The following is a 13,741-nucleotide window of genomic DNA, read 5'->3' as shown; positions in this document are numbered from 1 at the left end:
TCAGAAATCAAAGAGAGAAGTTTACGAATATTCCTGATAAATGGATGGATGGATAGAAGGAAGAAAGAAAATTTATATATATAAAAAAGAAAAATTTGAGAAAAAAAAGAGGGATTAAAGCAAAGAAATAAAAATTACTAATTTGAGAAAAGAAAGAAAAAAGAAGAAAAAAAGAAAGGAGGAAAGGAAGGAAAAGATTGTAGAAAAGAAAAGAAAAATTGAAGAAAAGAAAAAGAGAGGACAAAAAGAAATTAGGATAAAATAAAATACAAATAGATAAAAAAGATAAGAAAGTTGAAGAAAAGAAAGAAAGAAAAATACAAGACTTTAAAAGAAAAGAAAGAAAGAAAGATAGAAAGAAAGAAAGAAAGAAGAAAAAAGATTGAAAAGAAAAATAAATCAAAGTTCCTCCTCAGAGCCATGAGAAAAACTATTCAACTGTCAATCATTCTACATTTAAATGTTCATTGGCTAATCCTTAATTGGGGGCGGAGAGTAAACATTCAGGAGAAGTTTGGGGAATAAGAAAGAGAAGATTGAGAACGTTGCTGACCGAACCCGATGAGGCCAAGCGTTTCTCCTCGGATTCGTGCTGCTCCTGATGCCACCTCTCTGATCTGCTCCACGCTCTGGACCCGCGTGCCCTCACGGAGAGCCTGGTACAACCACGTGTTTCTCCTGTACAGGTTCAGGATGTGACAAATAGTGGAGTCTGCCGTCTCTTCCACCGCCGCTGAGGGAATGTTACACACTGCAATGCCTGCAACACACACACACACATTTTCAGGACCCAGGAACCCTTGGAGGAACACTACAAAAAACATGATTTATTTTTTATCTGAAACACAGGAACCTTCTAAAAACACCACAAAGCAGAATTTTGTTTAGGAACCCAGGAATTTCTGAGGAACAAAAACCATGCTTAGTTCCAAAAACCTTCTGAGGAACACCTCAAATCAAGAATGTTTTTTTTAGGATCCCAGGAAAACTTGTTAATGAAGTTCACTGAAGATCGCTGAAGGAGATATAAATCCGTACCCAGCTCCCCTGCGGCTTTAATGTCGATGTTGTCGTATCCGCTGCCGATGCGGATGATGATGCGTAAAGCTTTAAACTTCTCCAGATCCTCGCGAGTCAGAGTGATGGTGTGGTACATCATGGCACCGACCGCCTCGTTTAGCACCTGTGTGGATCAAAACACAAAGCATTAGAGCCAAAATGGCCGACAAGGTAACATTAAACCACACTAATGTTGATCCAACATGGCCGACAACACAACATAAAACCACACCAGTGTTGATCCAACATGGCCGACAACACAACATAAAACCACACCAGTGTTGATCCAACATGGCCGACAACACAACATAAAACCACACCAATGTTGATCCAACATGGCCGACAATGCTAAATAAAACTAGACTGCAGTTGAGCCAACATGGCCGACAAAGCAGCATAAATCGAGACCAATGGTGAGCCAACAAGACAAATGTCCTGCTGGAACAGATTTGGGAAACTCCTAGTTCGAGGGACATATTCCATAAGCATCCAAAGACAGTTGTGTACCTCTGATTTTGTGCTAAGGGTTTGGAGAAGAAGCACATATGGGTTGAAAAGTCAACTGTCCCAATACTTTTGGATGGATGAATATTAAACCTTGGTCATTTTTTCCCCCTTTCTAATTTTCTCGGCAGTTCTAATTCTCGTCTCTTCTCTTGAAAATTATTACAAGGACGACTCTCACTGAATGTGATCAAGGTAAATATTACCACCATATTAGCATCTCTCTTTCTCTCTCACACACACACACACACACACACACACACACACACACACCTGTGCTCTGATGTGAAGTGCCTCTTTATTCAGATGCTCAGTTATTACACCCCGACGGCCGCTGGACATTTTAATAACACATAACGATCAGGCTAACGGCCCCGAACGGCGAGCGGGAGAGCGACAGCATCGGCGCACTTAGCGCTTAGCGTCTCTACCACCCCCCTGTACTCTGTCTGACCTCGGTTTCTGCATAACGAGAGATGAAACAGTGCCATGTGATAATTACAGTAATCTAAAGAAGAGATGAGACCCGGCAGGACGGACTCCGATAGAGAGAAAGACATATCGCAACCACTTTCTGAGAATATTCGAGAGAGAAATAGAGTCGGTGTGAGCAGGATATACCAGGGGTCTGATACTGATACATGCTGCAGTGTGAACAATTTATCTCAAAGGTGTTCAATAGGGATCAAGAGCTCTATAGCAGAAGATCTTCTCACTCCAACCCATGGAAAGCATCTCCTCATGATTTGGGGAACAAAGCCAGGAAGAACCACATATGGCTTGGTAAAGTCAGGTGTCCCAATACTTTTGCCACATAGTGTGTATATATATTAGGGATGGGCACAGGGCTGTTTTTAGCCTTTTTGTCCCCCTACTAATGGTTCCACCCTCCGACCACAATGCTCTGCCCCCACCCCATACAAATGAATCGCAACCTTCCATAAAAAATGTACACATTTAATAATCATTGCAAAATTGCCTGAAATTAAGTATTTAAACAATATACGGTATATTGAACTTGTGCAAAAAAACTTTTAAACAATTTAAGTAGGCGTTGTGGTGGCGGGGCGGCTTTGGGGTGGCTTTGGGGTGGTGGCAGGGCATCTTAGTTTTCTTTGCCTAGAAATGGCGTTAGGGATGCGCATCTCAATAACAAAGGCTGATCCCCATTACGATCCGATTCGTTTTTTCCTGTTCTGTGTGCAGGAAGTTACAGCTCTACCTCTGCCATTTTAATCTGTATTCTATGTGACTCTCAGGACACGCCTCGTTCTCCGTAGTGAATCTTAATGTCCCCAATATATATAAGTAAATTGAGTACATTTTTTTGGAGCGTGTCATCCTTTCCTTCTTCTTACCTTCTCGTGTATCTCCTGTGTGGACTGAGCATCGCAGAAGGCCACGGTTGCCAGGTCTTTGAGGATGGGCATCTCGACAGTGCAGTCACGTCCATCCAACAGCGCCACCAACGGGCGAGGGTGCAGGGGGCCATTCATGATCTGAGGCCTAATACCTGCAGAGAGAAAGAGACAGACAGCGGGAGTTTAGTACCTTCTGTGCTTACAAAACTCTATGTTTGTGGTGAATGAAATTCTGAAAAAAACGCATCAGGATGGGCGTGCTCAAGCACCAGCCATGAACAGGAGAAAGAGCTGGTAAAGACAGAGCGGAGCACAGAGCTGCTCTCTCTAATCTGCCTCCCATGTCCTAATTACCCTCACAGCCTAGCAGGCTTTTCACACTGGTACAGATACCTGGGTGTGAAGACAATACGTCACCATAAAGCCCTAACACCTCGCTGAAACCAATAAAGAACCACCAACCTCCACCAAGTTCACCTTGACCTGTGCATGACAATGGTCCTTCAAGACCTTCCCTCACATCACCACCACTCTACAATGTGAGCTAACATGCTAATAGAACATTTCATTCCACTATTACTTCCTCATTCCTCTTATTGTGATCTACACTACTCTGGGAAGGCTTTCCACCAGACTTTGGGGCACGGCTGTGGGGTACTAGAGCATTGTTCACATTCAACACTGATGTATGTTGTTGAGGAAGTTCTGGTTCCTCTGTGCAGGACGATATCAGAACGAGGTATCTCTGAGAAAGATCAGAACAAGGTATAAAATACGAGGTATCACTAAAGGATCATGATGAGGAACCAAAATGAGGTTTCACTGTGAAGGATCAGAACGAGGTATCAGAATGAGGTCTCACATAATGTTAATCATTCGATTATATTCTCTGCTATTTCCAGTCCACATTGATCTGAGAGGCTGAGACACACACACACACACACACACACACACACACACACACACACACACACACACACACACACACACAGCACAGAAACTTTCCCCATGATGTCACCACAGGAAATCAGAACATTTCTCCATCTTTCCTACAGTTTCTACGTTTTTTTTCATCATGCAGCTGCGGTTGCCCAGCGACTTTCTCCATGACAACAGATCAAAGAGGGCATCGGTCGCCATGCCGACCATCATCACTTCTGTATCTCTAACAGGTAAACTATAAGTCAAAAACAAGGGTGTGATGAAAAGCATCACACACACACACACACACACACACACGTTGGATTAAACCTTCATACTGACTTCAGATCAGCAGGTACGATGATTAGCCCCTCCCACTAATTCCAAACCCCACCTCTCCCTAAACCTTTTAAATCTTTAGATTATCCAGCAATGTCTCTCGTTCTTTCTTGCTCACACACACACACAAACACAGACAGACACACAGACACACACACACACAAACACAGACAGACACACACACACACACACACACACAAACACAGACAGGCACACGTGCAAAATCAGCACCAGCTATAACCCCTTTACAGACCTGTACGAGTTTCCGTCCGAGCCACCGACAGTTCCATAGTGTTTGTGTGTGTGTGAGTGTGTGTGTGTGTGTGTGTGTGTGTGTGTGTGTGTGTGAGAGAGACGGAGGCTAAGCTCCGAGTCCAGACCGGTTTGTTAATACTCTTCTTATAGAATTAACCAATCAGCAGTGACTTCTACAGAAAGCTGCCCCTCCCCCAATCCAATAGGTTTTATACACACACACACACACACACACACACACACACACACACACATATATAACTGAACAATATTATTATTAAACTACCCTTTTGTATTTGAGTGTTCTATATAACGATACACTGAAGGAAGGAGTCTCCAGTGTCAGAGGAAGATCTCCTACATCTTCAGGACAGAGGAGGTTACGCTTCTTTACGGTGTCTCTAAAGAAAGGACGGGGAGAGAACGTGTGTTTGTAGCTGCTATAACGTCAGTGAGAGCAGGACGGGATTCGACTCATGGAGGCTCCACAGAGGAACAAACGTCTGATAAACAAAAGACTGCAGTGAAAGAGAGTTTCTCTCAGTTTTCAGCTTTTCAATTAATAAAGAGTTTTAAATGTAGACAACGTGATTCTGGGCTTCATTTGAATTTCTGCTAAATTACAATTAATTAGTGAATTAGTTTGTTTCTAAAATAAACTAATAATAAATTAAACTAAATAATAAATAAATAAATACAATTTATTATTTATCTTGATCTAAAACAGTATACAATATTTGTATTTGTTTATTTCCAAACCATTTATCCATTTATTTGTTTGCTTAAAAAAATAAGTTTTTGTTTTGTTTTAAAAAAAAAAAAATTTATTCTGCAGATTTATTTAAAAAAAGTTATTTGCTTGTTAAACAAACAATTGTTTTGTATATAAATGTATAATTTATTTATTTCTAAATATTCATTTATTTGTTTCTAAAATTAATTTCTTCATGTTTTCTGCTTAGTTCTTTTTTTTATGTTTTAATGTGTTTGATTGATAAATATTTATTTGATTAAATTAAAAAGAATTATTATTCTTTGTTTCTTAAATGTATTTTTTTTGTATTTTGTTTACTTTTTTTTTTTGACATTTGTTGATGCGTAAAGGAAAATGATATTTGTCGCTTTCAGCAGGCGGCACATTCTCCAAACAATGATCATGCTAATATCAGAATACACACCACATGCACATACACACACAGTTAGGGTGTGTGTGTGTGTGTGTGTGTGTGTGTGTGTGTGTGGCTCTTTAAATGTTTGTGCAGCACAATAGCTAAAAAGCATCTATGCAGATTTTCTTTAATGCCTGCCTTTACACACACATAAACACACACACACACACACACACACACACACACACACACACACACACACACATGCACGCACGCTCACACATATCTCTATCCAATTATGCAAAGTCGGCGCTTCTGGATATTTCCCTGTAAGAGCAGTGAGTGTGTTGATACACACATCAGTGTGTGGATTAAAGAGTCTCTGCTTCTTTAAACACTTACATTATCTCTGTGTGATTACCCCCACCATCACCCCACAATCACCCCCATCACCCCACAATCACCCCCACACTGTCGCCTAGCAACACACTTACTGCACACTCAAAGCGAGGCGAGAGGGGCATTATGGGCCGGAAATTACAGAGCAACAAATGTCAGGTACAGACGGAAGGATACTGCACTGAGGACATGGACAGAAATAAACAAGGATAGAGGGATGAAGGGAGAGAGAGAGAGAGAGAGAGAGAAAGAAAGAAAGAAAGAAAGAAAGAAAGAAAGAAAGAAAGAAAGAGAAAGAAAGAAAGAAAGAAAGAAAGAAAGAAAGAAAGAAAGAAAGAAACTTTAGTAAAGCAGCAAGGAAGGAAACATTAGTAAGGAAGAAATGATGGTAGGAAAGACGGAAGGAATTAAGGAAGGAAGGAAGGAAGGAGGATGAAAGGAAGGAAGGAAAAGAGTAGTAATTTTAAGAATTCATGGAATGGAATCTTCAGGAAGGCAAAAAAGCAGGAAGAGATTAAAAAAGAAGAAAGTCAGGCAGTAAAGAAATGTTGGAAAGGAAGGAAGGAAAGAAGACAGAAAGACAGACTGACTTTAGGCAGTAAGGCAGTAAGGTAGTAAGAAGGAAAGACACTTCAGAAGTGCAAGAAGGAAGGAAAAAAGGAAATGGGAATAAAGGAAAGAAAGAAGGTAAGAAAGAATAAGTGAATGAAAGATGAAAGAAGTAGAAGTGAAATATACTGAAAAAGTTAATGCTACTGTTACTACAGTACATCAGGTACAGCAATCTCCCGATCACATGACCTCGACCAATCAGAAACCATCCCCTGACCTCCAATAAACACCATACAGAACACCCAAATAGCCTGACACACACACACACACACACACACACACACACACACACACACACACACACACATGCTGATTAATTATTGACGCCTGACACTCTTCTCTGACAAAGACTGGCCTTTAGCACATGCAGTCTCCATGCATAATACATGCTAAAGAAGGATCTCTGTGATGCGTGACGAACCGAACCAACCAACCCGGGAGCCTCGCCCCTGCCTCGCCCCCCAGACACCAGCCTGTTTAAGCAGGACTTACGGGTTAGCAAAGAAAACATGAAAACATGAAAACATGTCGTCACGTTCCTGTTCAGACGCTAATGCTAATTACAGAGTGACACTAACATGGATTTGGTCAAACAACAAAAATTAACAAGAAATCGAATTCTTTGGAGTATGGTGGAGGTGACCTCAGAATGACAACAAACAAAAAAAAAAAACATTTAACCCTGAATTTAACCGATTAGACTGCAGCTCAAAAACCACTAATACCAATTTACCCAATCAGACTGCAGCTCAAACAATAAATACCCACTAAACCAATGTTTTTGTAACTCAGAAAAATCTACTACCAGCTTAACCAATCAGACTGCAGCTAAAATACCAATAATACCAAATTATCCCATATGATTACAGATAAAAACATTGCCTACCAAATTAACCAATTAAAATAAAGCTTAAACATTGGACACTGGTTTAACTAATCCATTTGCAGCTTGGAAAGACCCTCTATCAGTTTATCCAATAGAAGTGCAGCTCGAAAACCAATAATGCCATTTTAACCAATCAAATTGCCACTTAAGCATTGAATACCAGTTTAACCAATCAGGCTGCAGTTAAAAACGAATAATACCAGTTTAACCAGTAAGACTGCATTTAAAAAAACTTTGAAAAACCTGTATAATCGATCAGGTTAAAAAATGTATACCAATTAACCAATCAGCTTCCAGTTCCAGAAAATTGAAAAACATTAAGACCAATCAAATTGAAGCTTAGTTTTTTCTATTCAATAATACAAATATATTAATTAATTATAATCTATAATAATTATAAATGATATAAAAAATATATAAAACAATTTATTATAGCATAATTGCTATTATTGTGCTATATAATAAAAAAATATTAGTTTACTGATGATTTCAGTTGTTTTTTTTTCCACTAGATCAAATCTGGTATCTTAAAAACGTCAGTGTAGTCACGTGCACGTGCCTCCTGCATCCTATTAGCTCTAAAGAGATTTTAGGGATTTGAGGCTATTTTTACTTCAGCAGAGAAGGAAAGTCCAATAGAACTAACTGCTTGGTATCACACAGTAAATATAAAATATAGAATAGAATATACTCTATTGCCAAAAGTATTGGGACACCTGACTTTTCCACTCAGATCTGGTTCTTCCTCAAGCTTTTACCAAAAACGTGGAGACACACGCTTGTATCAGACAATGTTGGATGTTGGAACATGGTTTGGGTGAAGGCACTTGAACTAGGAGACCCAAACCTGTTCCAGCTCCATGACAATGCACAATCATGTGCATAAAGCCAGCTCCATGAAGATCTCCAGAGAGCTCCAACTCTATTAAACATGAATGAATGTGAACACTGACTGCTCTCTTCACCTCACCTACATCAGTACCGGTACTTTACTAACACACTTGTGTCTGAAAGAATCTCATACAAATCTCCACAAAATATAGTGGAACAACTTTCCAGAAGATTGGAGGTTATTATAACAGCAAATAGAGACTCAATGTGGAATTCAAAAATAAGCACATACCAATCTTCAATGCTCAAGTGTCTACAAACTTCTGCAGATATTCCTCTGCTTTTTCCACTCTTCATTAGATATGCTACATGATAGTCAGGATAGCTAGCTAGTTCTAATTAGTGTCATTTACATTTACAAATGTTGCCCCCTATTAAAAAGACATCAGCTTAAAAGCTGAAGCTTATGCCCTTAGCATAGCTACAGAGCACTATCGCTATCACACAAACACAAAGATAAGCCTCAAGTACACATTTAACTGAAGGTTTTCATGATGCTGTGGTAGCTCAAGTGAAATCAATGCACAAATTTCAAATCATTTAAACTGAGTTTCCAAAAGGTATACTGTTTACAACACGTAGAAAAGTTCACAAGCTGAGGACCTGAGGACAATCTGAGTACCTGCTCCAGAGAATGAAGAAAAAAAGACCATGGAAAAATGGTCAATTCTTTGGAGCAGGAGTGAACAGCGATAAATCATCAATCAAAATCTTAATCATCTAAAATAGATACAAAATATACAGATGCTATATCTAGATATGGATAATAGGAAGAAGAGAAGGATTATTTAAAGAAGTGAAGTTTTTTTTTTTACTTGTTTCTGGTGTAGCCATGGTTGAAACAATGACTGGAGGACCAGTACGGCGAGTCATCTTATTGTTAAAGGTCTGAGACTGGACATTGGTCCCTGTAGATACGACCCCACTGTCCAAAGCAGGAACCCCTTTCCTTAAAAGCTGGGGACTATGGTGAGTATTCGCGGTTTGAGACATATGAGGTAGACTAGGTGCTCTCTTCATCAACTCTACTGGCGTGGTGAAAGCTTTGGTTACTAAACCAGATGTCCCCAAAATCCCTGACTGTTGCGGCTGAGGGTGGCTTGACATCGGCAGACCGGTATGGGGGTTGTACATGACTAGCGGTCGTGTCTGCGGCATTGAAGTGCCATATGTCGTAGGATTGGCCGGAAGCCCGCCAAGAGAACGTGCCCCAGTATAGCTTGTAGGTTCTATCAGATGTTGAGAAGGTGCACTGCTTGGTCTGCGGTTGATAAACTCGCCTATCCTTGGAGACATGGTCTGCAAAGTGTTGGAGGGCTGCTGCAAAAGGTGGGTTTCCATAGTCAAACCTTGAGGCTGTGTGTAAAGATCATTACGGTGGCTGAAACTGTTAGAGCGGCCACGCATTGTTGGAACTGCGGTGCCCCCGGTCTTGCAGTTAAGCACCACCCTGGAGAGCACCCGGGCCTGTCCGAGATTTGAAGTCAGGGAGCGAATATCATGCTCTTCTATCATGGACAGCATGCCGGTGGAGTCAAAGCCCTGCTGCAACAGCAGGGAAATTGTGCTTTCAGATAAACCCTCAGTACGCATGTAATTGAGAAAATTCGAATCCACAGTCCTCTTTGGGTCCATGGTAACAGCTGCTGATGGGTGGTGAGTTGAGATCCCAGGTGTGAGCTGAGCTGGTGTAGAAGCCATCATAGCCTGGCTGGCATCATAGGCAGGATCGTAGGCCATCCTTTGAGCAGGTACGTTTCCATAAGCCGACATTCCCCTTCCATCCACAATAGAAGTGGGAGCAGGGTCCATCATGATACAGGTCGACTGAGGGTGGTCAAGATGAAGGCCGTTGACTTCGTTGTAACCAGAATGGCCCTGATCACCCACAATCGCAAAACAGGAAGGAGAGGAGGCCCTACTGCGGATACGCTGACTGTCTGGAAAGGCTAGAGAATCCCTGTACAAACGGCTCAACTCATGAGCCGTGGGTGGTGGAGGTGGAGGTGGAGGAGGAGGTGGCGGTGGCGGTGGAGCGGAGCCAGGTGTAGGTGCACGAGTAGGAGCCCGAGTTTGGCCTTGATCCCAGGCAGCTCTAACCCCTCCTGCGCCCAGCCCATAATGCGAGCCTGATCTGCTAAGAAGCTGGTGGCTTCCTCGATAATATCCCTGCAGATCCTCAGGCGGCTGAGCAGATAAAGCAGTGTCAAACGGGTAATAATCAGGAGGAGGTACAGTGCCCCTTACAGCCATGGGATCCTCCAGATGGTTGCTTGCTTCAACAATGGGATGTATCTTCATGGAATGATCAGCATACCTTTCGAAGTCACCGTTGCTGTAAAGTGTCTCTAAAAAGTCTTGGTAGTCAAAAAAAACCTGGTCAGCCTCTAGTTCAGGGTACAGCAAGGAGCCGGGCGGCAACAGAGGATCGAACCAAAGTTTCCCGTCACTCCCAAAGGAGACAGAATATCTTTGCGACGCAATATTTTCACGAGTAGCAGTATCCCACCGTCCCAAATCGATCTTAACTCGAACTTGCCAAGGCGAAGACTAAGGCGTCACTACGCGGTTCTTGAACAGGAGAAGGAGTGAGGTGTGGAAAAAAAAGCAGTAAGGGTTTACATTTCACCTCTCAGGTTTCAGGTAAAGAAAAAAAAAAAAAAAGAAGATGAGGTATATAGGGATCATTTCACCTGATCTACGGCAGGCATTTTCCTGTCCCTTTGGGCAACGCTATCATGTAGCCACATATTGCCAGGTAGCCCCTAAATTATTCAGCCCTGGAAACATAAGCATGACAGGGATGGGGGTTGGTGCAACCAAAATCGGACAAGATATAACACAAATGCACCAGCACAAGAAACACACACCTCTCAATTCCATTGAGGACCATGTAGTAGTGGTGAGGTGTATTCTGAATACTGGACTGTGTGAATAAATATAATTGAATATAATAAACTCAATTAACTTTTTTTTTTTTTATCCTTTTCTGTGGTTATTTTACAAACCTTCACCAACAGAGTGAGGAATCAGTGAAAAAAATGTTTACAAAGATCAGGAGATAAAAAAAAAACTGAATAATGCAGTCAGAAAAACAGATCAATGGGCAAAGAAAGACAAACATAAAGACAGACAGACAGATAGATAAATAGATAGACAACTGCATATATATACAGACAAAGACAGACAGACAGACAAATGCATATATATGTAGACAAAGACAGACAGACAGACAGACAGACAGACGCATATATATGTAGACAAAGACAGACAGACAGACAGACAGACAGACAGACAGACAGAGAAATGCATATATATGTAGACAAAGACAGACAGACAGACAGACAGACAGACAGACAAATGAATATATATGCAGACAAAGACAGACACAGACAGACAGACAGACAAACAGACAGACAGATAGACTGATAGACAGACAGACAGACAGACAGACAGACAGAAAGGAAGATTGGAATAGATAGACAGACACATAGATATATGCAGATACATTGACAGTTAGACAGACAGACAGACAGACTAGTCAAAGAAATTGAAGTTTTTAGTTTCCACTTGCTCCTGTAGCTAAAGAGAAAATCCCAGTAATGTCCTATGCTATGTGTGGTCTCTTTCACCTATATTAGCTTAATTTTTGATGACACCCAGTAAGCACTAGCAACCTTCACCCTACTGTAAGCAGTCAGTCAGGTGACATTCATGTTTCTAAGAAGCCAATCGAGTTTGACGCCAAAAGGGCATTCGTGCAATCTCTTTGTTTCTGCACAAGTGGATATTCGATATCTCCTTCCTTTTGTTTAAGTCGAGGCACCGACTACCAAGATATAATATAGGAAACAATAAGCTCGACTTCATGGAAACGACTTTATTAAATAAATAATCAAGGCATCTCACATCTACAAGTTTAACAAACACACACTATATAAAGGATGAAATAAGTGGGTTCAAGTCACCATATACACTACGGTACAGTGTGAAGTGAAACGACGTTCCTCCAGGAAGTCCGAGGTGCTCCATGAGACAACACACAAATTCACACAAAATAATGGAAAAACACAAAAATAACTGTTACATACAGTGGTGTGAAAAAGAGAGCACAAGTGAACACAAGGTTTTTTATTATTGAGGGAAAACTAAATCCAAAACTACATGGCCCTGTGTGAAAAAGTGATTGCCCCTCTGTTAAAACTGTGGTTTATCACACCTAAGTTAAATTTCTCTCGCCAATCCCAGACCTGATTACTGCCACACCTGTTTACAATCAATACATCTCGTAAATAGGACCTGCCTGACAAAGTGAAGTCGACCAAAAGATCCTCAAAAGCCAGACATCATGCCGAGATCCAAAGAAATTCAGAAACAAATGAGAAAGAAAGTAATTGAGATCTATCAGTCTGGAAAAGGTTATAAAGACGTTTCTAAAGCTTTGGGACTCCAGAGAACCACAGTGAGAGAAATTATTCACACATGGCAAAAACATGGAACAGTGGAGAACCTTCTCAGGAGTGGCCGACCGACCAAAATTACCCCAAGAGCACAGCTAATCATCCAAGAGTTCACAAAAGACCCCCCATCATCATCCAAAGAACTGCAGGCCTCACTTGCCTCAGTTAAGGTCCATGTTCATGACTCCACCAGAAGAAAGAGACGGCAAAAATGATCTGCATGTCAGAGTTCCAAGACCAAAACCGCTGGAGAAAAACAAAATGAAGCTGAATGAACCTGACCTGAATCCTATTGAGATGCTGTGGCATAACCTTACAAAGAAGGTTCGAAATCCCTCCAATGTGGCTGAATTACAACAATTCTGCATAGATGAGTGGAGCAAAATTCCTCCACAGCGCTGTAACAGACTCAGTGCAAGTGATCACAAACGCTAATTGCAGTCGTCACTGCTGAAAGAAGCCCAAGCAGTTATTAGGTTTAGGGGGGCAAACACTTTTTCACACGGGGCCATGTAGTTTTGGATTTGGTTTTCCCTCAATTATAAAAACCTTCATTTTAAAACTGCATGTTGTGTTCACTAGTGTTCGCTTTTACTAATATTTTAATTAGTTTGATAATCTGAAACATTAAAGTGTGACAAACATGCATAAAAAAAAAACCCCACACACACACACACACACGCACACACACATACTGTCCATCCAAAAAAACGATACACACTAATACTTCGTCTAAACGCCTTTAGCTTTGATTACGGCACACATTCGCTGTGGCATCGTTCCGATAAGATTCTGCAACGTCAAAACATTTATTCCCGTCCAGATTTGCATTATTTTTCCACCAAGTCATCTTGTATTGACGATGGGAGAGTCGCACCGCTGCACAAAGTCTTCTCCAGCACATCTTGAAGTTTGGGTTAAGGTCTGGATTCCGTGGTGTCCAAT

General features: G+C 41.1%; 1 protein-coding gene and 1 long non-coding RNA gene across 3 annotated transcripts in view; one reads left to right on the top strand and one right to left on the bottom strand.

Annotated features, from left to right (window-relative positions):
• Positions 1-10,876, bottom strand: part of ctbp2l (C-terminal binding protein 2, like) — a 20,075-nt gene extending 9,199 nt beyond the window's left edge. Inside the window, exons 1-4 of one of the 2 annotated variants that reach the window (XR_006926476.1) lie at positions 9,152-10,876; positions 2,922-3,076; positions 1,039-1,183; positions 554-760 (exon numbers count right to left, since the gene is read on the bottom strand). Coding sequence is in view for 1 of the 2 variants with exons in the window: in XM_046853944.1 (XP_046709900.1) it covers positions 554-760; positions 1,039-1,183; positions 2,922-3,076; positions 9,152-10,589 (1,945 nt within the window). In the remaining variant the exon portion in view is untranslated. The remainder of the gene's footprint in view (positions 1-553; positions 761-1,038; positions 1,184-2,921; positions 3,077-9,151) is intronic. The other variant, XM_046853944.1, reaches the window with a different exon arrangement.
• On the top strand, positions 3,097-5,020 carry LOC124388863. Its single transcript, XR_006926477.1, has 2 exons — positions 3,097-4,096; positions 4,741-5,020. It is a non-coding gene; the product is annotated as an uncharacterized LOC124388863 (long non-coding RNA).
• Positions 10,877-13,741: the final 2,865 nt, after the last annotated feature.

The sequence above is a fragment of the Silurus meridionalis genome, chromosome 7 (assembly GCF_014805685.1).
Source record: "Silurus meridionalis isolate SWU-2019-XX chromosome 7, ASM1480568v1, whole genome shotgun sequence".
NCBI lineage: Eukaryota > Metazoa > Chordata > Actinopteri > Siluriformes > Siluridae > Silurus > Silurus meridionalis.
The sequence above is the reverse complement of the archived record's forward strand: the minus strand, read 5'-3'. Positions and strand labels throughout refer to the sequence as shown.